A 26254-nucleotide genomic window follows, 5' to 3' on the forward strand; every position below is an offset into this window, starting at 1 on the left:
CCCCAAGTATATGTGTGTTTGTGTGTGTGTGTGTGTGTGTGTGGCTTTTGTAAGAGGAGATAGCATCTACTTATTTGAGAACACCATAGACAGATTTAACCCCCAAGGACTTTATTGTTTTCTCCAGTTTCAAAGAAAAGTATCTTTAGAACCCTAGATCTGACTCTGGGGAATGAATCTGCTAGTCAGGATGTGGCAGGTAAGGCTTTCCATTTTGATTCTCTGAGGGATGAACCCCACACCCACCCTAGACACTCATTCCCATGTCCCACCAACACCCTTGGCAAATCATAGTGTAGTCTGGAAATTTTAGCTTGAGGAAGACGAGGAGTGGTGAACACCAGGGGTCCTTCCTCCTGACCTTGGCTGTGGGGTAGAGGGATGAATGCTGAGATTTCTAGCTGAGTCCAGGAGAGGCTGAGGTGTTGGGGGTCCCCCAGGCTTGCAAAGACTGGGTTCATCTGAGGTCAGAGTGTAATGTTTCCCTTTTCTTGAGTTTTGAGGTTCAACGTGGTTAGCCATTGCCTCCGAGATCAGTTCTAGCCAGTTGCAAAATATCCACTTTCAGATGTCATGGGACGTCTAGGTGTACTGAAGAGTCTGCTAGAGCAGTTGCAGTTGGACTGTTAGCCGCAGGGCTTGGTTTGCCGGCCCTGGTTGGCCCTGAGCTCCTGCTATACTCACCACCTCTAGCTGGTATTTCCCCGGTCTTGGTCTCCCACGGGCAACCTGCAGGGAGCTGAAGCCAGCCAGGTGACTCATGCGGAAGAAACCTTGGTTGTTGCCTCTGGCAATAACATAACGGATCTGGCCTACCAGACTTTCAAGAGCTGGTCGAAATTCTAAGATGTGCTTGACTTGGCTCAGGTGTGAGATGTTCAGGCTCAAGGTCAAGGGGACTTCCGCATCAAGGGTAGCCAGGCTCACCTAGGGGGAGGGACCAAGTGAACTGTCAGAGACTGTAAACAAGGATGCAAGTAGGTAGGGGACTAAGCTCTCATATATGCTTGGTTCCTGGTTTCTTCATCTAGCAATCTATGAACAAGGCCAAGATCAGCTAAGGCTAAGGACCTAATAGCAAAGGCCAAATCTGGTTCTTTGATGGGAAAACAAACAACAAACAAACAAACAAACACACAAACAAAACCAGGAGGAGAAATATTCAGGAGATGGCTCAGGTGGTAAAGTGCTTGCTGTCAAGCATGAAGATCTGAGTTCAGATCTCCAGCACCCATGTAGAAAGCTGGGTGTGCTGGCGCATGCCCAAAGTCACACTGCTGGGTGGGGGTTGGGGGGGAGAGGAGGATCCCAGGGGCTTGTGGGATAATCTTGCTGGCCAGCGGTATAATCAAATGGTGAGCTCCAGGTTTAGTAAGAGAGAATCTGTTCCCCCCCCCCCCCCCAATAAGCGGAGCTGGGGCCACGAGATGGCTCAGCAGGTAAAGGAGCTTGCTGTCAAATCTGAGGACCTAAGTTTGATTCCCTAGACCCACATGGAAAAGGAGAGAGAATTAGTTCCTACCAGTTGTTCACTGACTTCCACATCCCTGTCTTGTGCATGAATGGATACACACACAATCACTACCGCTTCTAAGTAAATACATTTAAAATTAAAAAAAAAGGTAGGGAAAAATTCTAAGTCAGTGATGACCTCTTGTCTCCAGATGTGGTATTCTTGAGCACATGTATTCATGTGTGTCTCCCCCAACCCCATGTATGAGATACACAGACACACAGACACAGACACACAGACACACAAACACACACACACACACACACACACACACACACACACACACACCGACAGATATACATACACCAAAAACAAAACAAATAAGAAAAGTAACAGTTAGGGGAATCAAAGTTTTGCCTTGAAAATGCAGCAAATAGGTCAGACAGGCAACATGCAATTCCAGAGCCCTAAGGGGGTTCAGAGGCAGCCTATGGGACTGGTGGACTGGTGTTATAACTAAGGTTTTTTTTTTTTTGCAAGAAAAACCTACATCTCCAAAAAGATGCCAGAATCTACGGAGATACAAACAGAATATCCAGCTAGGACAGAAAGAGAGCAAGAAGAGGCCTCAGAAGAGCCTTCCGCTGGCTTCCATTGTATTTCCTGTATCTGGCTCTCTCTGAGAGGACCTTGTGTACAGATGACAAGCCCTTCTTTATTTGAGCTCTTCAGAAGTGCCTTCATGGTCCTGGCAGCAAGACAGTACTCTCAATAAGCCAATGAACCTCAATGGCAGGCCACCCCAGGCTGGGTGATGTGTCTGATTCCACAAAGGGTTATCTGTGTTTACTTTTTCCCCCCATGGGTTGTGCCGTGTTTGTTTCATCTCATTTACATGCCTGTGGAGTGGTCTGCCATTGCTTTTGAGAGAAAGCTATTTCAGCCTTTCTGCCGCTGGTTCTGGGAAATCTTTCTGAGGAGCATGCTCCTCAGAACAACAAATGCTTTTATTGACACCTCCTGGCAATCAGTGGTATTGCAAGCAAAGACAATGCAAATCGCTCTGTCTAAATCATGCTATGTCCTTCCCAGGATCCTCAGCAACCATTCTACTCTCCTTGAAAACCAAGGGCAGGCAGTGCAGCAATAAATAGCAGTAAATGTGGGATAGTTTCTACATGAAAAGTTTTTTCTTAAACAAAGGAAATACCAACTGAAGAAAACAGAAGACAAAGTAACCCATAATCCATTCATATTAGTTTAACTATACGGTGAAAGTTTCTCAGCCCTAACATCCCACTCTGGCTTTATTTCTCTCTGTTATGGGACTCATTTTTCATATGTTATAAAGCATGCTATATTTTACTTAATGATTTCTTTTTCCTCCATCAGAGTATCACAAGGGCAGGGACTTTTTTTCTCCCCATTTGGTTATTATAGATTGCTTAGGATCTGTCTAGAAGGAGCCTTAACTGTCACAGGAATGAGGTAAAGTGATCAAAGGATATGCTCACCAGAAAAGGCATGGGCTGAGAATGTATAGAGGATCCAGTCAGGTACCATGATTTGAGGGAGACGCTGAGGCACATAGTCTAATGGTTGCCTGATTTTCTCTTCCCCCTTTTGAGACAGAGTCTCATGTAGCCTAGGCTAATCTCAACCACACTAAAGAGCTAAGGATGTCTATTTTTATGCAGTGCTGGGGTTTGAATCCAGGACCTCATTCATGCTAGGCAAATAACTTATTAGCTAAGCTACATTCCTAGAGCCAGTGTTCTCTCTTGGGGGATCACAGTCTCCTTCAGACACCGCAGACTCCTTAGCTGACCCTCCCAGTGTGGCCCCCATGGCACCTGATGACCTCCATGCATGCTGCGCCTTGGTCGGTCTTGAGGGGAGAGACCATTGGTCTTGCATTCATAGCAGGCTTCAGGTGAGAGTGACTCTTCCTCATCTGGGGTGGCCCGAGATCCAGAGCTGAACCCAGGGCTGGAGATGCAGTGTCTGAGCCAGATAGATGGTATGGGGAAACTTTTAAAAACAGGCTGGTAGTACCTCCCTCACCATCTCCCATCATACCTCATTCCGAGCTATGGGCACAGGCATCATCATGCAAATATGCATGTGTGTGTGTGTGTGTGTGTGTGTGTGTGTGTGTTGGCATGGTTGTGTATGTGCATGTGTACACACCTACAGGAAGGATGTGTATCCCTTGGTTTACCTGGGCATTGGTATGAACACAAGAATGGGATGATGAACATGCAATAGAATCGAAGAATGTATCTGTGTATATCCAGAAACATGTATATTTGGGAGCCTACATGTATATATGGAAGATAGTGTGTACATACACGTGTGCCCACTGGGCTGCATGACTCTATATGAGTGTGCTAATAATGTGAGTATAGTAACCCTTGTGTACAAGCACAGTTAACTCTCTGTATCTACAGGTTCTGCATCCTCATATTCAACTGGTTATCAAAGGACAGAAGATGTTTACTGTGTTGTGATCTTTTGTGTGGTTAGGCCTGTCTTAATTAACTCCTTACTGAACATTTAGAGATCTTTTTTTTGTTAATATCCCCTTAATAAAACACTGCAACAGTTACATATACTGTTTTATATTGTATCATGTGATATAAATTATGTAGAGATGATTATTTATTTTCAGGATAGGGTCTCATGTTACCCAGGCTAACCTCAAATTTGCTGTATAGCAGAGGATGACCTTAAATTCCTGGTCATCTTGCTTGTACCTTCTGAGTGCTGGGATTACAGGAATGTACCACCATGACTGGTGTATACAATGCTGAGATAAAACTCAGGACTTTGGATGTATGAGGCGAGTATTCTACCCACCGAGTGACATTCCAGGCTGTGATGATTTAGAATATATGGAGGAGTGCGTGTAGGTCCTGTGCAAATGCCATGTCATTTTATACAAGGGACGAGAATATCCTTACATTTGGGCATCCATGAGATAGGGGTGATGTTATTGCACAGCAAAGTTTTGGTGTTGATGAATCATTCTGTTCTTGAGGAAGGGTCCATGAGACACAGGAGATAAACAACTCATATGTTTCAAGAGGTGTCTAAAACTTATTAGATGCACAAGACCCCTACTCCCATCGCTGTTATACAAGCAGCAAGGAAAGCTGAGGAGACTCTCCATCTTGTTAAGGTGCCTGCAAATCTTGCAGTGAATTCCAAGATTTCAAATTCCCTGAGTCATGTAGGTTGGGGCCTGCTTTCTTTCTTTCGTTCTTTCTTTCTTTTGTTCTCTCTCTCTCTCTCTCTCTCTCTCTCTCTCTCTCTCTCTCTCCCTCCCTCCCTCCCTCCCTTCCTTCCTTTTCTTTCTTTCTTTAAAGATTTATTTATTTATGTATTTTATGTATATGGATGTTTTGTCTGCATGTATGTCTTAACACTAGAAGAGGGAATCAGATCCCATGGGACTACAGTTATAGATGGTTGTGAGCCACCATGTGGATGCTGGGAATTAAACTCAGGACCCCTGTAAGAGCAGCGTGTGTTTAACTGCTGAGCCATCCTTCCAGTATATGGGCTTTCATTGATGTATATGCCTTTGGGTCATTATGTTTCTGTAGATAACTTCTTATCCACACTCCTCCAAGTATCCCATTGGTGAGTAGTAAACTCAGGGGCTCATCAAGTTGGAATTTTGATCTGTTGCTGGTTCCATATCTGGGGTGAGTAGTTGCTCATGTCTCCCAGGAATTGTATCACATATGAGGGGTACAGGAAGCAATCTTCCGTGAATATGGAGGGAGGATTTTATTTCAGTGTGTGAGGGTTCATATGTGTTTCTTCATGTGTACTAACTTGGATCATGGATAGCCTATAAATATCTCCATATAGTGAGGAAATACAAGCCTGAACAAAAAATGGACTAATGTATACTGGCATTATGAATGGCTGGCTGTGCTTAGGCTTGGTCTTCTCTGTGTATGCATGTAGGCACTTACATGCACAGGCAGATGGAGCTTTGTTAACGGATTCTGTGGGTATAAGAACCCAATGTTCATGATCAGGGCATGAACAATGTGACCACTACACTCTTGCCCATTCCTCTTGAACCTCTTACCCTTGTCCAGCCTGGAAGTAGCCTTGTGGACAGCCACACAAGAAGCCACCAGGTGTGTTGGCACAACCATAGCTGCAGGGGCTGCCTTGCTCTGCACACTCATCCACATCCTGGCAGCCTCCAAGGTCTTGGTTGAAACTGAAACCAGAGGGGCAGACACAGTAGAAACTGCCAAGAGTATTGTAGCAAGAGGCACTGCCACAAGCCGTGGGTGACAGGGCACACTCATCTTCATCTGTAGGCAGAGAGAAAAGGAGGGACAGAATGGAAAAAAACTTGTATGCCCAGAACCTTTCACTTGAATACACACCACTCTAGTCTGTACCCATGGCAGACATTACTAATCAATTACAGTACTCTTTACTGTGTAAAGCCTCCAGTAGACTCATTAGGAATTCTCAAACTATATTTGCCATGGATGGAGATAGAAAACATCATATTGAGTGAGGTAACCTAGACCCAGAAAGACAATTATCATATGTACTCACTCATAAGTGGTTTTAAAACATAAAGCAAAGAAAACCAGCCAACAATGAGGACCCTAAGAGAGACATACTTGGATCTAATCTACATGGGAAGTAGAAAAAGACAAGATCTCCTGAGTAAATTGGGAGCATGGTGACCAAGGGAGAGGGTAGAAGGGGAGGGGAGAGGGAGGGAAGGGAGCAGAGAAAAATGTATAGCTTAATGAAATCAATAATAAAAAAGACAAAACCCCCAGAACTATATTTGCCTTCCTCCACCCACTGCCTATTATACTCTTGGCTCCTACAGCATTTCTCAAAATCTCCCCTATATCCCAAGTGGTAAGTTATTCTAGAACAAGCTTTCTCATGTGGGGCCAGGTCATTCTGTGGTAGGAGCAAGTACTGTGAGATGTTGAGTAGTATCCTTAGGCTCTGCCTATGATACTAGGAGCCCCTCATCCCCTACTTTCTGTATTCACAATAAACAATACTAATCAACCACAGTACCTTTTACTGTGCAAAGCCTCCAGCAAGCTTGCCGGAAGCCCTCAGACTGATTTCCTTTATCCCCTGCCTATTATTCTCCCTCACAGCTCCCATCCTCTGCTGCAAAGCTTGTGAGAGCTGTGAAAGTAAGAGCTGAGAAGTCACAGGTCTCAGGAGAGCAAGTGGACTCCGCAGAGGTAGAGGGTAAAAGCTACATACACATATATGCCTGTAACACAACTAATGAGAAGAGAGCTCATGGCTTTGGGAGAGAACAAAAGGAGGGGTATATGGAAGGGCTTAGAGGGAGGAAAAGGATGAAAGAAATAACATAATTATATTATAATCTCAAAAAGAATATACAAAAAGTCTATGGGAGAAATGTTGAAAATGATAGAGATGAGGCTGTTGAAAGAAGAGCCTGGGGCAGCAAAAAAGGGTGAAAGTTGTGATACAGAAGGCACGTTCACTAACTCAAGAGTTTCTGAGATTTATGTGGCAAAGATGCAAAGATAACAGCATGTGTGTCTTGAGGTGCATTGCTGTACTCAGGGCAGACATGACTAATCGACCACATCATACTTCCCATTGCATCTATACCAGGCATTGTTAAATTTTTCTGCTGTGCCTGTGGCAGACATTGCTAATCAATCACAGCATTCTTTCTCTTGCACACTTGGTAGACATTGTTAACCAACCCCAGTCTTTTGGTGATGCACTTTTTCCAGGTAGTCAAGCCACCGCTCTATAACAAATGGATTTGAGCCCTATGCCATGTTTGGTCAGCAGTCCAATGACATCCCAGTGGTCAACCTTTTAGGTTGGTCCATTTAATTTATAGATGGACTAGCTTGTCATAACAGCTGCAGGGGAAATGGTTCCCAGTGTCTGCACTGGAAAGATCCTGGTGGGTGCTTGGTTTCCTCCCAGTCATTGTCACTCACCCACACACTGGGCCCACTGGGAATGCTGGGTGAAGCCTTGGGGACAGTTGCAACGGTAGCCCCCCAGCTCATTTTGGCAGCCAAACTGGCAACGATGGGGTCTGTCACATTCATTTACATCTGGGACACAGAGAAAGAGAGAAAGAAAGAGAGAAGATTGGCGGGTGGCTTTGGGGATCATCCTCCAGACTGAGAACCCACTCACAGTCTACTTCACCTTCACAGCCGTGGCCAGAGCTGTCCAGCATGAAGCCTCTATCACACTCACAGTGGAAGCTGCCTGGGGTGTTCTGGCAGTGTCCATGGGTGCCACAGAGGCCAGGCTGGGCCAAGCACTCATCATTATCTATAGAGGACAGAGAACGGGCAGGGTTGCTTTGTGGTTAGGGGGTGGACAGGAAGGGCTGCCATGCTACTGTTGCACAGCGTGGCTTCAGGAGTCCCCCCCCCCCCCCGCCCCGTGCTGGTTTCTTTCTCTGTGAAACGAGAAACAAATAGTTCCTAGCTCACAGAATCGCAGCCAGTGTTAGTGGGTACTCAGTGTAAAGTGTATTGCTTGAAATTCCAAGGCTGTGCATCCTGGGGTTGCTGACTCCTCTAGTCTCCTCAGTTATAACAGAGAAAGTAGCTACTTGTTTGCATTTTCGCATGAGAATTCAGAGGATTTAACCAAGCTAGAGTTTAAGAAGTTCCAGCTCTGAGAGTCAGACATTACCTACACTGGGCTGAGGGTGTGGCTTAGTAGTAGCATGCTCTCCTGACATCCCCAATACTGTTTTTAAAGAGTCAACAAACACATATGCAGTCAGATGTGCTTGCACAGGCCCATAATCTCAGTTACTTAGGATCCAGAGGCAGAAGGATCACAAGTTCAAGGTCATCTAGGTTAATTTAGAGAGACCCTGTCTCAAAACAAAAAGTAAAATGAATGGCTGGACAGCTAGCTCAGGCATTAAGTGTTTTCTGTGTGAGGACAAGGACCTGAGTTCTGTCTTCAGAACCAGATGTGGGGTATGTCATCACCCCCAGAAACTGGTGGTCCCTGGAGGCTGGGCAGCCAGTTCATCCTAATTCCAGATCCTAATGAGAGACACTGTCTCAAAAAAATAAGGTAGGGGTGGAGCTGGAGAAATGGTTCAGTGGTTAAGAGTCATTCTGGCTGTTTTTACAGAGGACCCTGGTTCAATTTCCCAAGCCCACGTGGTGAATAACAACAGTCTGTAACTCCAGTCCCAGGGATTCCTCACCTGTGGCCCCTGCAAACACTGCATGTATGTGATACACATACATACATACATACAGGCAACATATCCATACTCATGAAATAAACATAAGTAAGACCTCAGGCCAGGCAGTTGTGACACATGCCTTTAATCCCAGAACATGGGAGGCAGAAGCAGGCAGATCTTTGTGAGTTTGAGGCCAGCCTGGTCTTCAGGGTAAGGGTCAGGGCTACACAGAGAAACCCTGTCTTGGGAAAAAGAAAGAAGAAAAAAAGTGAAGTCTCAAACAAAACAAAACCAACCCCCCAAAAAGGTGTGTGTGTGTGTGTGTGTGTGTGTGTGCGTGTGTGTGTGCGTGTGTGTGTGTGCGTGTGTGTGTGCGCACGCTGAAAAGATGGCTCAGTGAGTAAAACACTATTAGGAAAGAGAAGAAAAAGCTGGGCATGGGTGGTAGTATTGCCCAGCCAGCCTAGCCTGTTTGGTGAACTACAGGTCAGCAAGACACTGTTTATCTTAAAAAAAAAAAAAAAAAAAAAAAAAAAAAAAAAAAAAAAAAAAAAAAAAAAAAGAGGGGCACAGGTGAGATGGCTAAGTTGGTAAAGGTGCTTGCTGCCAAGCCCAAGTGGCTGAGTTCCTGGAGCCCATGGTGGAAGGAAGGGACTGATGTCTGAAAGATGTCCTTTGACCTCCACACACGCCATGGACAACCAAACACACATCTGCATGCGAAATAGAAGAAATGTTAAAAGGAAATTAAGAATGGTTAAAAATAAATGTTAAAAAGAAAATGAGAAAAAGAAGAGACACCAGCAGACAAGAATCTTGCTCTGTCTCTTGTCTGTCTGTCTGTCTATCTGAACACCCCAACTCCTGGCCATGTGAGGCTGCAAGAAGGTGTCTGGCTGCAAGCTAGGGATGGAATAGCTCTCACTGGGAACCAACTGTGCTGGTTCCTGGACCTTGGGCTTCTACTCCTCTACAATTGCGCAACACGAAATCTCTAGTGTCTGTTTGGAATTTTCTTTCCATTTGTGTGTGTTGTGGATGCATGCATGTGTGTTTACATGTGTGTGTGTCTCTCTGTGTGTGTGCATATGTGTATGCAGGTTGTCATGGAAGCCCATAGCTGACATCAACAATCATCCTCAATCTCTTTTACCTTATTCACGGAGGCAGGCAGGGCCTCTTAACGAAACCAGCGCTCCCCGATATGGTTAGTCTTACTAGCCAGCTCACTCTGAGGATTTCATGTCTTCACCTTTCTAGGCTGGAATAACAGGCAGCCACCATGCTTACTGGCATTTATGTAGATTTTGGGCATCAGAACTCCAGTTCTCGTGTTTGCACAGTGCATTATTTTTAAAATATTAGTGTGTGTATGTGCACTTCTGTGTGTGAGGTTGGCATCAGGTGTCTTGCTCAATCATTCCATTTTTTTGTTGAGAGTTTCTCAATGAACTTGGAACTTATTTTTTTTTTTTTTGCTTTTCGAGACAGAGTTTCTCTGTAGCTTTGGAGCCTGTCCTGGAACTAGCTCTTATAGACCAGGCTGGCCTCGAACTCACAAAGATCCACCTGCCTCTGCCTCCCGAGTGCTGGGATTAAAGGCGTGCGCCACCACCGCCCGGCCTTGAACTTGGAACTTATTGATTTGACTGGACTGACTGGCCAGCAAGGCCCTGGGATCCTACTTTCTGTACCTCCCCAGAAGTGCCTGGCTTTTAAAGCGAGTGATGGGGATCTGAACTCAGGCCCTCATAGCTTGAGCAGCAAGCACTTTTTACAGACTAACACATCAGTTCCAGGCCCATTTGTTCAGCAATCTTATAGTCTATGAACATCATTACCACAGCTGGTGTTAGCAAGAGGGTTGGGGGAGGGCTGAGTACACTCTGTGCCTAGGCTGGCACTAGAGGGAGCTCTAGTTTCCTCAGGTCCAGAAGACACATGAGGCCATAGCTCTGTGGCTTTGACTTCTGAACTACTTTCTCCAGAGTGGTTGTGTAAACTCCTGGAGTTTGGGGAATACCCTGGGAAAGCTCAGTAAGAGAGACCCAGCAGTGATGGATCACGGGCAAGGGGAGAAGTCCTGGGCATAGACCAGAAGAAGGTTCTAGATGCCACAAAGATGTGAGTATCCAGGGACTGCATTCTAATTACCCCCATGTCCTCCATGCCTGACACATGAGGAGCGTTGGACATTGTTTTGTATCACACACATGTGAAGGCTAGGGTTGTGAGGGTTGTGTTGGGGAGCAGGGTAGGAAGCAGACAACACAACTCACCGAAGCAAGCCTGGTGGTGCTGCGTGAAGCCAGGAGGACAGTGGCAGGCGAAGGCACCTATGGTGTTGACACAGACGAACTGGCAGTTGTGTTGCCTGGAGGTGCATTCGTCCAGGTCTGCAGCACAGGGGGTCCAGAGGGTTCAGAGGGCAGGGATCAAGGGTGGGGCTTAGCAGAAGGACTTGAAGGCTAAGGAGACAGTACTCAGAGGAGCTTGGGGAGAGCGCTGAGGAGACAGGCTTGAGGGTGTGCAGACTTGGGGTGGGTTTAGAGGGTGGTTTGAGAGGAAGTTTCAGAGGCTGGGGCCTGAGAGTACAGGATTCAAGGGTCAGCTTGAGGAGGGTGTTCAAGGCTGGGGTCATAAGGGACCAGCTAAGGGGGCAGGGCTCAGAGGGGGTTGAGGAAGGTATCTCAATGGTGGGTTGAGTGTACATATAGAGTGGGGAGTAGGCTTGAGGGGCTGCTCAGGGGGTAGGTTTTTTTTGTTTTTTTGTTTTTCGAGACAGGGTTTCTCTGTGGCTTTGGAGCCTGTCCTGGAACTAGCTCTTGTAGACCAGGCTGGCCTCGAACTTACAGAGATCCGTCTGCCTCTGCCTCCCGAGTGCTGGGATTAAAGGCATGCGCCACCACCGCCCGGCTCAGGGGGTAGGTTTGAGAGGTGATGGCTCAAGGACAGGGGTTCAGGGGATAATTGTAAGTGGGTCTTATGGGTCCAGGCTTAGGTGTGGGGCCTGAGATCACTCTTGCCGCTCCATGCAGGGTGCTGTTGCCACTGGAGGGGTGGCAAGAGAGATACCCCGGCTGAGGTAGGATCAACTCTATACAACCGAGGGTGTCTTGAGACCAATAGGGGATGGGGAGGATTGGGGGAGGGAAGGACATCACCTTTGCAGGTCCTGAGATCTTCCTCCATCAGGTAGCCACGGGGGCAGGCGCACAGAAAGGTGCCCTCGGTGTTTTTGCAGAGGAAGGCACATGGCTTTGGGTCATGGCTGCACTCGTCCACATCTAGGTGGGATGGCAGGGCATGAGGGGATCACATAGACATTGCTAGGGGTTGATGGGGGCCTCACAGGCTGGGACCCCTTCTCATACTCTGTTTATCGGAAATTGTGGAACCACCTAAGTTATTTAATTTTTATTATTAAATGTTATTTCTTTACTTGTTTATTTTCATGAGACAAGGGTTCACTGGGTAGCCCAGGCTCACCTGAAACTCACAGACATTCACTTGCTTCTGCCTCCTTAGTGCTGGAATTAAAGGTACAGGACATCATGCCTGTCCCTAAAAATTTGAAGTGACATGTACTTACTGTATGTGGATATGAGGAAGGCACACATATTTGGTTCATGTAGAGGCCAGAGGACAACTTGCGGAGGTTATTTTATTTATTATTATTATTATTTTATTTATCTTGCCTCTGTTATTTGGGTCCCAGGTTTTGAACTCAGGTTGGCAGGTTTGGTGGCAAGCATCTTTACCCACTAAGGCATCTCAATGGCCCTATTTTCTATTTGTATGCAGTGTTGGGGATCAAACCCTGGTCTTTATGTTTGCACATGACAGGAAAGAGCTCCATGCTCCACCTACCTCTGTGGACTAAGCAATAGAAAATACTTTGGGGGAAAAAAAGTGTCTGTTCTGATCATTCAGATTATTTTCCTTCAATTTTCCCAAACAATACACGTCACAACTCTTACACTGTATTAGACTAATACATCAATGCTGAACAAAGTGCCTCAACTCTATGTTACATTGTAATAAAGATGAGAAACCATATAAAATGATAATTTTATTTTTATTTAAAATGAAAAAAATATTTTTGCGAGTGTTTGTGTGAATGTTTTACCTGCACATATGTATGTGTGTACCTCCTGTGTGCCAGGTGCCTGGAAGGTCAGGAAAGAATGCTGGCTCTCCTTGAACTGGAGTCACAGACAGTTGTGAGCTGACATATGGGTGCTGGGAGACAAGCAGCTGGTGCCCTTAACTGCTAAGCTATCCCTCCAGCCTCTATTTTATTTTAGAGACAGGGTTTTAATATGCAGCAGAGGCTAGCCTAGAACTCACAAAGCAGCCAAGGCTAGCCTTTAGCTCACCGTAAGCTCACTTCCTGCCTCAGCCTCCCATGAGCTAGAATTGCAGGCATGAACTCTGGTAGCCCCCAAGATAGTTTAAACGTTTTTAGGAAGCAAATGTGTGAAAGAGGATTATGAAGAGGAGGTGGGGTTGGACAGAGGTGGGAAGGAGATAGGAGAGCTGGGGTGATTATAATTGGAATGTGATTAATAATCTATAAAATAATATGCAGATAATCATTATATAATACACATCTATGAACATTTTAGGGAACAAATTTAAATAATAAAAATACTTTAAAAAGGAGTTGTGGGTATCATTCAGTAGTAGAGCATATACTACCAAGGGGCTGGGGGCATGGCTTAGGGGTAGAGCCCCTAGGGGGGCCCTGAGTTCCATTCTTAGTGTCACAAGAGGTAAAAATGAAACTAAAGAAATATACAGGAGGATGTGTGTAGGTCATAGGCAAACACTACACAATTTAAATTTTGTTATTTTATTGTGTGTGTGTGTGTGTGTGTGTGTGTGTGTGAGCGCAGGAACCTGGAGGCCAGAAGAAGGTCTTGGATTTCCTGTAATTAGTGTCAGAGGTTGGGGAGCCACCCAGTGTGGGTACTGGAAACTGAACTCAGGTTCTCTGTAAGTTCTTTTAACCACGGAGCCATTTGTTCAGCCCCAAAGACACCATTTTATACTGGAGATTTAAGGAGCTCCCAGATTGGCACCTGATAGAGGAGTGAATATTGGAAAAATCCCCTTTGGTTCTGAGGGATGGATGAATGTTTACTTTGATGGGTGTGGTGGTTTGAGTAAGAATTGTCCCCACAGCCTCATGTATTTGGACACTTGGTCCTCAGTTGGTGGTACTGTTTGGGAGACTTAGGAGGTGAAACTTTTTTTTTTTTTGGTTTTTCGAGACAGGGTTTCCCTGTAGTTTCTAGAGCCTGTCCTGGAGCTAGCTCTTGTAGAGCAGGCTGGCCTCGAACTCAGAGATCCGCCTGCCTCTGCCTCCCGAGTGCTGGGATTAAAGGCGTGCGCCACCACCGCCCGGCAGGAGGTGAAACTTTAACGAAGAAATTATGTCACTAGGCGTGAGCTTTGAGAATGTAAAGACTCCTGCAATTTCTGGTTTTCTCTCTCTGCTTTGTGCTTGTGGTTCCAGATGTGACCTGTTGGCTTTCTACACCTGCCACCACGCCTGCTGCTTGCTGCCATGCCTCCCAGTCACGACACACTCTCATTCCTCTGAAGCGTAAGCCCAACTAAACCCTCTCTTCCATAAGTTGATGTGGTCATGGTGTTTTATTACTGCAACGGAACAGCACACGAATATAGTGGGTTGCGTGGCTGTAATCACAACTAACTAGCGCAATCTTTCCATCAGGAAAGTAGTCACTGGAGGTGAATAAATGCGCAGGCACGGCTGCGTGCCAACGAAACTCTACTTACAACTTGGCCCTCAGATTGGAGTTTGCAACCCATGATTTGGAGGAACACCTGGTACACAGTGTAACTGAAAAAAAATCTTAGGATGTATTAAATAACAGGACGAAATAGGAGCAGGAAATGGGACCCAAACAGGATGGAAATGCCTAAGAATGTTTGCTTCTGGTCTGTTTTTTGAGTTCCTTAGAGTGTACATGAAAACCAAGAGATACGAAGTGGATAGTCCCCATTGGAATGGAGGGTGACAGACTTTTTGCGGAAGTATAACTAGACCAAAGGCACAGGGTGGGGGTGGAACTTGGCTCACCCATGCAGGCAGTGGCAGTGGCATCTGGTGTATACCCAGCTTGGCAGTCACAGTGGAAGGAACCAATGCTATTGATACACTCGCCATGGTGGCACAGGTCAGCAAACATGTGGCATTCATCCACATCTAGGGACAAACAGGGCAGGGCAGAGGTTAGCTGGCTCTCTTGTTCTCTTAAAGAATACCTTCTTTTCTACCAACAAGCTCTCTCTCCAGAGGACTTTCCTTTACTCTGACCACATGGATGCTACTCTAAGGCAATGGGTCAGTCCTGAGCCAGCAGGACATGCTGACAGAGCTTCATTCCACTGAGTATTTATATACACATACATATGTGCATACATACATACACACATACATATATACACATAGATATATACACACATACACATATACACATAGATATATACACATATACAACACATATATACACATACACATATACACAGATACATACACATATGTATATACATACAGATACACACATACATACAGATATACACATACATACACATATACACACATACATACAGATACACACATACACACATGGATACATAGAACATATACAGATAATACAGATATGTATACACACATACAGATACACACATGCATACACATATACACACACATGCACATATATACATATACAAACATACATACACACATATACACAGATACATGCACACACATACACAGATTTACATAATATATACTCTCACACACACATTTACCTTAGCCTCAGTCTGATCAGCAAAATAGCAACATCTTCTGGGGGCCAAACAGCAGCATACATATTCAGAAGGACTCATAAACATATTACTTCAGCCATGTATCCAGACACTGCTGAAGAATCTTGAGTCACAGGGACATGCACCCGATCCATGGCTCCTTAGTACCCCAGGGACACTGAGAATAGGCACTTCTCTGTGGGGTCTAGCCTTTTTTACTGTTTACTGTTTACTTGGGTTAACCATTTCACACTTAGTGATATATGTGGACAGATTCACACCCATTCACAGATAAGCATGCAGTCACGTACTTACCCTTATAAACTTGGTAGAATTCACTCCCCTACCCCCACAGCTTTCTAGTTCATGGGAAGGGCTGCTCGTCACAAAGTCCAGTGACCCTCATGCCCATGAGCAACACAATGCTCATTAATAAGCTTTCATACACAGAGGGTACACAGCTCACACACACAGACATTAACAAGCTTGCGAAGAGAACTTATGCCTCCTGATAGGGCCTCCCAAGCACATTAACAGGTTTGTACACACCACAAACAAGTAACACATACACACACACCTTTTTTCACGACTGCTCACTTGGCCATTGTAGTTCATGCACGCGCAGGGCAAACACTGTTCTTGTATCTGCTAGCACATTGGAACACACACACACACACACACACACACACACGCAAATGCACACAGAGTAGCACACACCATTGTAGCACAGCCACATAGCTTCAACACGACCTCAAGAGAACTTACCTTGGCCCTCGGTGCTGTAGCCCTTGCCATGGGGGCAGAGCTTTCTGTAGGCAGAGGTGCCAGGCAAGGGACAAAGCTCACAATGGGGACCCCAGCCCCGGCCGCCTCCGCAGCAGCACTCGACTCTGGGCACAGCTTCACCACTGCTTGACCAACTCTGACACATGGCCTGTAGCACCTCCGAGAAACAGAGTCCCCGCCGGATATCTGCAGAGCATTGGTAGGAAGGGTGGGTGAAAAAACGGCCTTGCCCAGGATCTTCTTCTGTGTTGTGCCTGGCAGTCAGGCATATGTGTATAGGGGACCATTTTCCTGTTGGCACTGGACATTGTAAAACACCCTTGAATGGGTCAGGTGAGACCCAATTGCTTCAATGGACTGGGACAAAAGCTATCCACCTCCCCAAATATCAATGTTAGCTCTGGAATAAGTTTTGAAGGTTAGGTGGCCTCTATAAACGGCAGTGTCTTTGTGAGAAAGGACAATTAAGGGGCAGCAAGGAAGCAGGGGAATGGGGTAGGAAGAATTGATGCTTGGGATAGAACAACAGAGACAGAGGAGAAAAATATCAGGGCTGTTGAGATGGCTAACCTGCTGCCAATCCTGATGACCTGAGTTTGATCCCTAGGATTCACAAAGTAGAAAGAAATAACCAACCTCCACACATGTGACATGGGACACTTATGCACAATGGTCCCCAAACCCTCAACACTAATAACAAATAAAGTGTAATTAAATAGAATACATAAGATCAGAGATAGGTGGGAAGTGAGGGCTAAATACAGAACGGAAGAGTCTCTACTGGTCACTCCAGAAAGCCAGTGCAGGGTATTCCAACCACTAAGATGGGATTTGGGGGCAAAGATGCCGAGTTGGCTTTGGGGTAAGCTACAGTGTTAGGGGTTGGGAGTGGGGTGTCTAGGAGATAAATATCATCTGGCCAGAAGCTAGGGGATATACTTTATCCATGAAGAAGAGAGAAGAGGATGTGAACAGGAATGGACAGGTGCCTAACATAGAAGGTACTGTCAAGGTCTTCTGCTGGGTTCAGTTCTTAGGTTGTTGTGGGAAACCCAAGGAGAGATCATTTTGGGCTGATGCCTCTAAGGTTACAGGAGTCATAGAGATGGATAGGAAAGACTAGGAGGAAGGGGAGGACAGCGAGGAATTAGCTCTTCTACAGAGTGTGTGCAGGTTTGTGCATCTATATTGATAATGGTACAGCAATTCCTTACATGACCTCATCCCTGTCCCAGACCTCACAAGTCTCTGTTCACCTTGCTTGTTCCTGGCTACACTCACCATGGCACTCAGTGAAGGTGGGGCTGGGATGGAAACCCTCATCGCAATGACACTGGAAGCTTCCCACTGTGTTGATGCAGCGACCATGGGCACAGAGGCTGGACTGGGCATGACATTCATCCTCATCTGAGATGGAAGGGATAAAACAGGCCAGAAGGGGAGGCCAAAGCCCCCAAGCCAGTTGCCTTTGGCCTTGAAAGTTCCCCCTTACTTTGAATTCTCCCCTCCATGTAGCTTTCCCTGTGCCCTAGAAGCACCACGTACCTGTGCAATCCTCCCCAGAGGGCTGGAGCTGCATGCCAGGCGGGCAGATACAGGCATAGGTGCCGATGAGGTTTTTGCACAGCATGCCTCGGGTGTGGCAATCCTGAGACCCATCTGCACACTCATCCACATCTTTGGATGACCAGGGATAGTGGGGAAGTCAAGGTCATGCCTTCCACAGCTTGGCTCCAGATGGGAAGAGCCTAGATCCCATACCCTAGCAGAAGTTCATGTGCTACAAACAACTCTAAAGTTTTATAGGGTTGGTATTTAGAGTTGGGGGTCTTTGGGAGGTGATAGGGTTAGATGAGGTCATGAGGATGGGTCTCCCATCATGGTTTCAGTGGTGTTATAAGAACAGACTTGATTTAGCACCTCGATATGTCTTGCTTTGTGATGTGTTGCGCCATATCGTGATGTTCACCAGAATCATGAGCCAAATATGTTGTTAATTGTGTGTGTGTGTGTGTTATATACACACATGTGCATAGGTGAACATATCCTTGCACATGCACAGAGGGCAGAGGAGACTGTCACATATCCTGTTCTGTCACACTCCGCCTTTTTACTTGACATGGTCTTACTGGACCTAGAGCTAAACTGGCAGCCAGCAAGCCCCATGGATCCTTCTGTCTTTACAGTGCTGGGGTTAAAGGCCTTTATATGGCCACACCCAGATTTTGCTGTGGGTGCTTAGGTCTGAATTCAAGTCCTCATGCTAGTATAGCAAGTGCTCTTAGTCACTGAGCCATCATCATTCTTGTCCCATATTTCTCTTCTTTATCAACTACTCAGTCTGTAGCAATCAGTTATAGCAAAAAAAAAGCTACTACGTCTCCAAAAAACCCACATCTCCTTCAAAACCAAGTGTCTACTTCATGCCCTAGTTCAGCTGTCTTCTGTGTGAGCTTCTTTGCTGCTCACTTTTACCCTCTGGGACTCAGTTCCATTTAAAGCCAGGAAACCAAAGTGCTGAGACCACATCTGGATCTGTTCGGAGTCAGGACCAGTTTTGGTGTGATGTTACTACGCAATGGAGATCATAAGATCAGTGGTGGGGGATCAGAGAGCCCTTCCCATTGCCAGTCTGTGCAGACCCTACCTTGGCACATGGCGCCGTCCTTCCTCAATGTGTAGCCATCTGGGCAGGTGCATAGGTAAGAGCCCTCAGTGTTGTAGCAGCGGAAAGCACAGAGAAGTGGATTCAGGGAGCACTCATCAATGTCTGTGGAGGTCAGCAGAGGTCTCATCTGGGCAGGCTCTCCTTGAGGTACCCCCGGTGCCTCCTAAGAATCAGCCCTAGAGAATCCGTTATACAGCTCTGATCCTGCTCAGGAAGCATTGTACCTTCACAGATCATCACGGGGCCAGGCTCAAAGCCTCAAAGTACATGTGCATTAGAAACTTCAATGACATTTGGGCAAATACCTACCCCACAGGGGTCTCCTTATATAAGGAGTAAGGGGAGCATATGGAGGAATGCATTAATGATTAGTTGGACACCTAAATGAATGCACGGGAAATGAACAACTGAATGAACAAGGGAATGAACAAGAGATGAATGAATGAGCAAGGAGAAGCTAAGGGAAGAATGAACCAGTGGAGCCTGGATGAGTGAGAGAACTGGATGAATGAACGACTATGAGGATAAAACGGAGAGATGAGTCAGTGAACGAGTGTGGACTAATTGAGTAAGTGAACACATGGTCAAGTAAACGAGTGATCAAATGAACGAACAATTAAATGGGTGAATCAACTCTAATGCTGGTGAATGAATGCACAAACAATGGGAAATGAATGAGCAAATGGAAGAATAAGTGAATGTCTGAAAAAGTCCACCTGAGCTAATGGGAGTGCACCAACTCCAGCAGACTGGGAAGGAGCAGCATAGGACCAAACTAGTCCCTCTGACTGTGGTTGACAGTTGCATGTCTGGGGCAGACTGAGGGGTCACTGGCAGTGGCACCGGGATTTATCCCTGCTGCATGTACTGGTCTTTTGGGATCCTATTCTCTTTGGATAGATAACTTGCTCAGCTTGGATATGGTAGGAAGGGCCTTGGACCTTCCACAAAGCAATGTGCCTTATGCTCTTTGAGGATTGGATGGGAGTGGGGTGGGTGGGTGTGTGGAGGGAGTGAGAGGAGAGGAGGGAGTAGGAACTTGGATTGGTATTTTTTTTAAATCTAATAAATTAAAAAAAGAGAAAGAATAAGTGAATGATTAATGGAAAGGAGGAGGCAGGCTTAACTTTTATGTTTACTTGACACACCTGGGGAGAGAGTCTCAGCATGGGATTGTTTACATCAGGCTGGCCTGTGGGTGTGTCTGGGGGGAAGACCCAGCCCACTGTGGACTGCTCCCTTTCCCAGACATAGTGTCCTGAATTGTGTGGGAGTGGAGATATAGAGGTGAGCACACACAATTAAGCGAGCATGCACCCATTCATTTCTCTCTGCTCTTGACTTTGGATATCATGGGACTAGTTGAAGTTCTTGCCGTGACTTCCCCACTCTGATGGACTATAATTGTGAGCAGAAATACTGCCTCCCCCACTTCTTTTTGAGACAAGTTTTCTCTGAGTAGCAATGGCCATCCTGGAAGTCACTCTGTAGACCAGGTTGGCCTCGAACTCACAGAGATCCACCTGCATCTACCTCCCGAGTGTTAGGCTTAAAGGTGTGTACCACCACCCCCCCGGGCCCCTAAATCGCTTTTTGTCAGGATATTTTATCACCTCTGCAGGAATTAAGGTAGGATAGGAGAGTGTGTGGATGAAGAAAGTGACAGTGGTCGGCGAAGGGCTCCTTAGCTACCCACCGACGCAGGTGATGCTGATGAAGTCCAGGCTGTAGCCAAAGGGACACTTGCAATGGAAGGAGCCATCAGTGTTGACACAGGGACCACCAGAGCAGATGCCAGGATTCTCTGAACACTCATTCACATCTGCAGGGTTGAGACACAGTGCCTGTCCACTGGTCACTGAGTAGATTCCAGGGCAACTTGTGGACTCTAAAGCTTGAGGATCCATGCAGAGCTGAGACAGAAGGAAGGGGTTCCTAGAACCCAGAAGAAAGCCTTACCTTTTCTGGAGCCATCTGCGCCTGGGACAGCCCCATGGCCAAAGGGACAGAGCTCCTGAAAAGTAACTGGAAAGAAAATGGTAAGTGGGATTAGAAGAGTCGGGGGGGGGGGGGCGTCAGTACAACAGTCCCCAGTATCTAAGAAGGGTGAGGGAAGAATGGAAGAGGGAGAAAACGTAGTGGAAGGGAGAGGGTTGGGGGGGAACTCACCACTGTCCTTCTGAGGGCACAGTTCACAGGGGTCCCCCCAACCCTCTGCAGGGTTCTTGCTGCAGCAGCACTGGGTCTTCGTGGTGTTGAAAGCTTTGGGCATTGAACACTTTCCAGCCTCAAACTGGGTGAAGCAAAAACTGTAGCGAATGTCTGTGGAGAGGAAGGTGGGGACGATAATAGTGGCCGAGAGCAGCCAGGAGCTGCACCTGACTGGCTAATCTTACTCATCCCAACCTTGGTGAATGGGCAACCCTGGTCCTACTAGCACTCAATGAAAATATGCCATACACCTGGCTAGACCCAATTGCTTGGGAGTGAACCTGTGATTCACTCTGGGCCAATGAGAATGAGTTGGGAATCCTTCCCAGCAGTGTTTCAAGCCACTTCTTGTGTGTGCATGTGTCTTGCTGACAAACTTCTAATGTGGCCCTTGTGTTGGGTAGAACAGGCAAACTCCACCCATTGCTTTTTAATCAGAGTTCTCTTCTTAGAATGACAAAGATCATTTTCAGAGGGTTGGAAGACCTGGTAGGGCAGCCCCTCAGCCTCCAACCCGTCAGCCTGAGTTCTTACAGGCAGGCTGGGGTATGACTTACCACTGGGCCTTATGTTCCCTTCATGGTTGATTCTGGCTAAGTTGAACTGTAAGCTCTGAAACAGGCATTTGCTTATATTCTCACAACACTCACCAAAACAGTAGTGTCCACTGTCAGAGAGGACAAAGCCAGAAGGGCAGAGACACCGGAAGGTCCCAGGACTGTTGGTACAGGTGCCAAGAAAGCAGAGGCTGGGCTCCTCCAAGCATTCATCAATATCTGCAGAGGCAGGGATGGGAGCTGAGATGGGGGTAACTGTATCTCCAGCAAAGCAGGGAGAGTTTAGCTCTCCAACGTGCTCCTAAGCATGGACGCAGGGTGGGGGCTGGTGGTTGCAGAGGGAGTCACCACTAGGTGGGCAGTGTGTATGTGGAGGTCTTTCTCAGGTATGTTCAGAGTAGGGATCGTGTTCAGGAGTTCATCTTTTAAATTTATTTCTGTGTTTTTAAAGTGTGCCTGTTTGTGTGTGTGTGTGTGTGTGTGTGTGTGTGTGTGCACATGTGCATGTGGGAATGTATGTGTGAGTGCAGGTGCCTGTGGAGGCCTTAGGTCCTGGATCTCTCTAGAGCTGCCAGTTGTCAGCTGCCTGATGGGGGTGCTGGTCTTCTACAAGAGCAGTAGGCTCTCTGCTGAGCCACCTCTCCTAGACTCAGAAGTTTATCTAAAAAATGCTGGGCATGGTGATGCACACCTTTAATCTTAGCACTCAGAAAGCAGAGGCAGGCAGATGTCTGTAAGTTGCAGACTAGTCTGGTCTACATAGAGAGTTCCAGGATAGCCAGGGCAACATAGTGAGACCTTGCCTCAAAAACAATTATTATACTTGTATTTATTTTGTGTGTACATGTGTGGAGGTCAGAGGACAACCTACAGGTATCAGTTTTCTCATCCACTGGATGAATTCCAAAGACGGAACTCAAGCTTGGAAGCTAGTGCCTTTACCTGCCGAGTCATGTCATCATGAGAGACTGAAAACTAGGCAAATTTAATCGAAACTAGAGATATTTTGCCTGTACTAATTGGAGTTAGCTCATGTACTAGGCTAGACTAGATAGAATAAATTAGAAAAGACCAGGCTGGACTGGTCTAAATGAGTTCATTCTATACACAACAGTGCATTTGCTGAAGCCAGAATGGCCTGTTAGCCCAGGTTATACAAGGCTAGCCCAAATGGAAAATAGATGTTGGCAGGTCAAACTGGCCCAGATTGTAAAAGATTAGTACAAATGGAAGACTGAATTATCAGCAGTTGGGCCAGACTGGTTCAGATCATGGGCAAACTGACACACTTGCCCCACCAAGGTGGGCTCTCAGTATCTGCAGAGGGAGATGGGAAGGTAGAGTCACCGTGGGCCCCAAGGTCATTGAGCTTTCCTTATATTTCTTCCCATAGGCTAATCTACCTGCTCAGACATTCTAGTCCAGGTTAGCATATATTATATGAGACCAATCTGGTGAATTAGCTAGCTAAAATCAAGTTAGACTAATTAGTCTAAAGTGTATGACATGATTCTTATGGGTGAAAACTCTATGGAGTCTCTGAAGTAAAATGATACTCAAAACCAAGTATATTTTACAGGGATCACAAAGAATTCTCTGGGCCCTGAGAGAAAGGCCTGAACCAGGAGCCCCAGACAGTTCTGATAATAATGGAGCTGTGCTTGGTCCTGTGTTGTGCGCACCTGCACTCTGGTAGGAGGTTGGACACTCACCAATACAATGGCCACTCTGCACCTGGAAGCCAGGGGGGCAGATGCACTGGAAGGATCCTTCCAAGTTCTGACAGGTGCCTGGCAGACAGGTCCCTGGCAGGCTCAGACACTCATCAATATCTGTGGAGGAGAAAAGAAGAGGAATCCAATGCCAGAGAGGAGGTAGAGTGTTCCCTGAGGTCTTTGGTCAACATCTGCAGGCAATTTGGGGGCCAAGCCCTTTCAGGGACAGTTTTGGGTCTAAGGGAAAAGCTGAGACTCTGGAACACAGGGGCAGCAGAGGAAGGAAGGGTTGTTTGTTCTTGCTGGGTTTATGAACCTGGAGGGAAGCAGGGAACAAGATTTATGAGCTGCTTGCAGGTTCCCTCCAAGGTTTCCATGCATCCATTCAGTATATCTGCTATTTGTTATTTCATAAATTTCCTGTTTGCAAGACGACCTTGCCCTGAACTATAGTCAGCTCTTCTTTTTTTAATACCTTTACAATAAATAAGATGGATGAGTAAGGAGCTCATGAAGTCCCATCCCCCACTTGAAGAGATGTTGGCAACTGCTGGCTGCAGCAGGAGGGTATCAGTTTTCACCTAGGATATGGCCCCTGGGAAGTTGCCTGTGTTCTAGTAGATGTCTCCACACCCACACACATATGGGCAACAGTAAATACACTCAGTGTGCCTAAAAAAGAGCACATAGAGATGGGAGGGAAAGTGGTGGTGGGATATGGAAGGAGGTGGAGGTTAGGGAGCTTGGGGAGGACTCGATCAAAAACATATGCGTGTATGAAATTCCCAATTTAAACTGGAAAACTGAATACAAGAACACATCAGAAAAATCATCCACCATAACCAAGTAGACTTCATCCCAGAGATGCAGGGATGGTTCAACATATGAAAATCTGTCAATGTAATCCACCATATAAACAAACTGAAAAAAAAAGACCATATGATCATCTCATTAGATGCTGAAAAAGCCTTCAACAAAATGCAATATCCCTTCATGATAGAGGTCTTGGAGAGAGCAGGGATACAAGGAACATACACAAACATAATAAAGACAATATACAGCAAGCCAACAGCCAACACCAAACTAAATGGAGAGAAACTCAAAGTGATCCCCCTGAAATAAGGAACAAGACAAGGTTGTCCACTCTTTCCATATCTATGCAATATAGTTCTTGAGGTCCTAGCTAGAGAAATAAGACACCAAAAGGAGGTCAAGGGGATACAAATTGGAAAAGAAGAAGTCACACTCTCACTTATTGCTGATGATATGATAGTTTACATAAGCAACTCCAAAAATTCTACTAAGGAACTTCTACAACTCATAATCATCTTCAGTAATGTAGCAGTATACAAGATTAACTCAAAAAATTAGTAGCCCTCCTTTACACAGATGATAAATGAGCTGAGAAAGAAATCAGAGAAACATCATCCTTCACAATAGCCACTAATAGCATAAAATATCTGAGTAACTCTAACCAAACAAATGGAAGACCTGTATGACAAGAACTTTAAATCTTTGAAGAAAGAAATGGAAGAAGACACCAGAAAGTGGAAAGATCTCCCATGCTCTTGGGTAAGTAGAATTAACATAGCAAAAATGGCAATCTTACCAAAAGCAATCTACTGATTCAATGCAATGCCCATCAAAATCCCAGCAAAATTCTTCACAGACCTTGAAAGAACAATGCTCAACTTCATATGGAAAAGCAAAAATCTAGGAAAGTCTTACATGTAAAATGGATCAAGCAGAAGACAGAATATCAGGTCTCAAAGATAAAATAAAGGATCTCTCCCACTGCTTGGATATGTGCAAAGGTCTTGACATCCTAGTCCACAGATACTTGTTCCGTCATGTTCGCTGTGGCTCTGTGCACAATAAGCTAGGAAACAGAAACAACCTAAATGTCCTTCTACTGACAAGTGGGTAATGGAAATAGGGTACATATGCACAACGGAATACTATTTATGTAAAGAAAAGTGGAATCGTGAACTTTGAAGGTAAGTGAGTGAAACTAGAAAAGATCATATTGAGTGAGTAACCCAGACCCAGAAGGACAGACACTGCACATTCTCTCTCACTGGAGACTCAGACCCAGAAGGTCTATCTTTAGATTGTGTCCCCCAGAAGTTTCCTTGCTAGAAACCGAAGTCCCAAAGTTGGACGCTGATGATGTTTGGAGAAGGGGCTTAGGGGAAGTAAACAGGATCAGGAGGGTGGGGCCTCAAGGTGGTATTGTGCCTTTCAAAGAAGAGAAAGAACACCCAAACTGACATACTTGTTCTGTTGCACACTGTGACACCCTCCACCATATTGGGATGCAGTAAGATAGCCCCCCCCCCCAAACCAAAATCCAGATCAAAACCCCTATGTTTTTCTTTTAAGGATTATTTTAAATTATATGTATATGTATGAGTCTATGAATGCAGGTGCCAGTGGTGGCCAGAAGAGGGAGCCAGATCCCCAGGCACCCGAGTTCGAGGTGGCTTGGAGCCACCGGACAAAGGGTGCTGGGAGGCAAGCTTGGGTCTTCTGGAAGAGCGGTACATACTTTTAAGTGCCAACTCATCTCTCCAACCCTGACCTCCTACTGTTTATAAGAATCTGGTCTCAACTATTTTGTTACAGCAGCCCAAACCTCACATTTAGTGCCATGACTTGAATGGGAAATGTCCCTCCACAGGCTCGGGTGTTTGAACACTTGGTCTCCAGCTGCTGGTGCTGCTTTGGGAGGCTGTGGAATATTTAAGATGGGGGGGCTTAACTCAAGTAAGTGGGCCATTGGGGGTGGGT

General features: G+C 46.0%; 1 protein-coding gene across 1 annotated transcript in view; it reads right to left on the minus strand.

Annotated features, from left to right (window-relative positions):
* Positions 1 to 603: 603 nt before the first annotated feature.
* Fbn3 (fibrillin 3) overlaps positions 604 to 26254 on the minus strand; it is a 64415-nt gene continuing 38764 nt past the window's right edge. Inside the window, exons 29-46 of the mRNA XM_042055860.1 lie at positions 23462 to 23581; positions 21843 to 21968; positions 21151 to 21303; positions 20941 to 21006; positions 20678 to 20803; positions 19206 to 19238; positions 18961 to 19083; positions 17859 to 17990; positions 17595 to 17720; positions 16293 to 16499; positions 14797 to 14922; positions 11849 to 11971; positions 10964 to 11080; positions 7673 to 7801; positions 7456 to 7575; positions 5559 to 5793; positions 3307 to 3457; positions 604 to 927 (exon numbers count right to left, since the gene is read on the minus strand). Coding sequence (XP_041911794.1) covers positions 604 to 927; positions 3307 to 3457; positions 5559 to 5793; positions 7456 to 7575; positions 7673 to 7801; positions 10964 to 11080; positions 11849 to 11971; positions 14797 to 14922; positions 16293 to 16499; positions 17595 to 17720; positions 17859 to 17990; positions 18961 to 19083; positions 19206 to 19238; positions 20678 to 20803; positions 20941 to 21006; positions 21151 to 21303; positions 21843 to 21968; positions 23462 to 23581 — 2537 coding nt within the window. The remainder of the gene's footprint in view (positions 928 to 3306; positions 3458 to 5558; positions 5794 to 7455; positions 7576 to 7672; positions 7802 to 10963; positions 11081 to 11848; positions 11972 to 14796; positions 14923 to 16292; positions 16500 to 17594; positions 17721 to 17858; positions 17991 to 18960; positions 19084 to 19205; positions 19239 to 20677; positions 20804 to 20940; positions 21007 to 21150; positions 21304 to 21842; positions 21969 to 23461; positions 23582 to 26254) is intronic.

The sequence above is a fragment of the Arvicola amphibius genome, chromosome 10 (assembly GCF_903992535.2).
Source record: "Arvicola amphibius chromosome 10, mArvAmp1.2, whole genome shotgun sequence".
NCBI classification, from domain to species: domain Eukaryota; kingdom Metazoa; phylum Chordata; class Mammalia; order Rodentia; family Cricetidae; genus Arvicola; species Arvicola amphibius.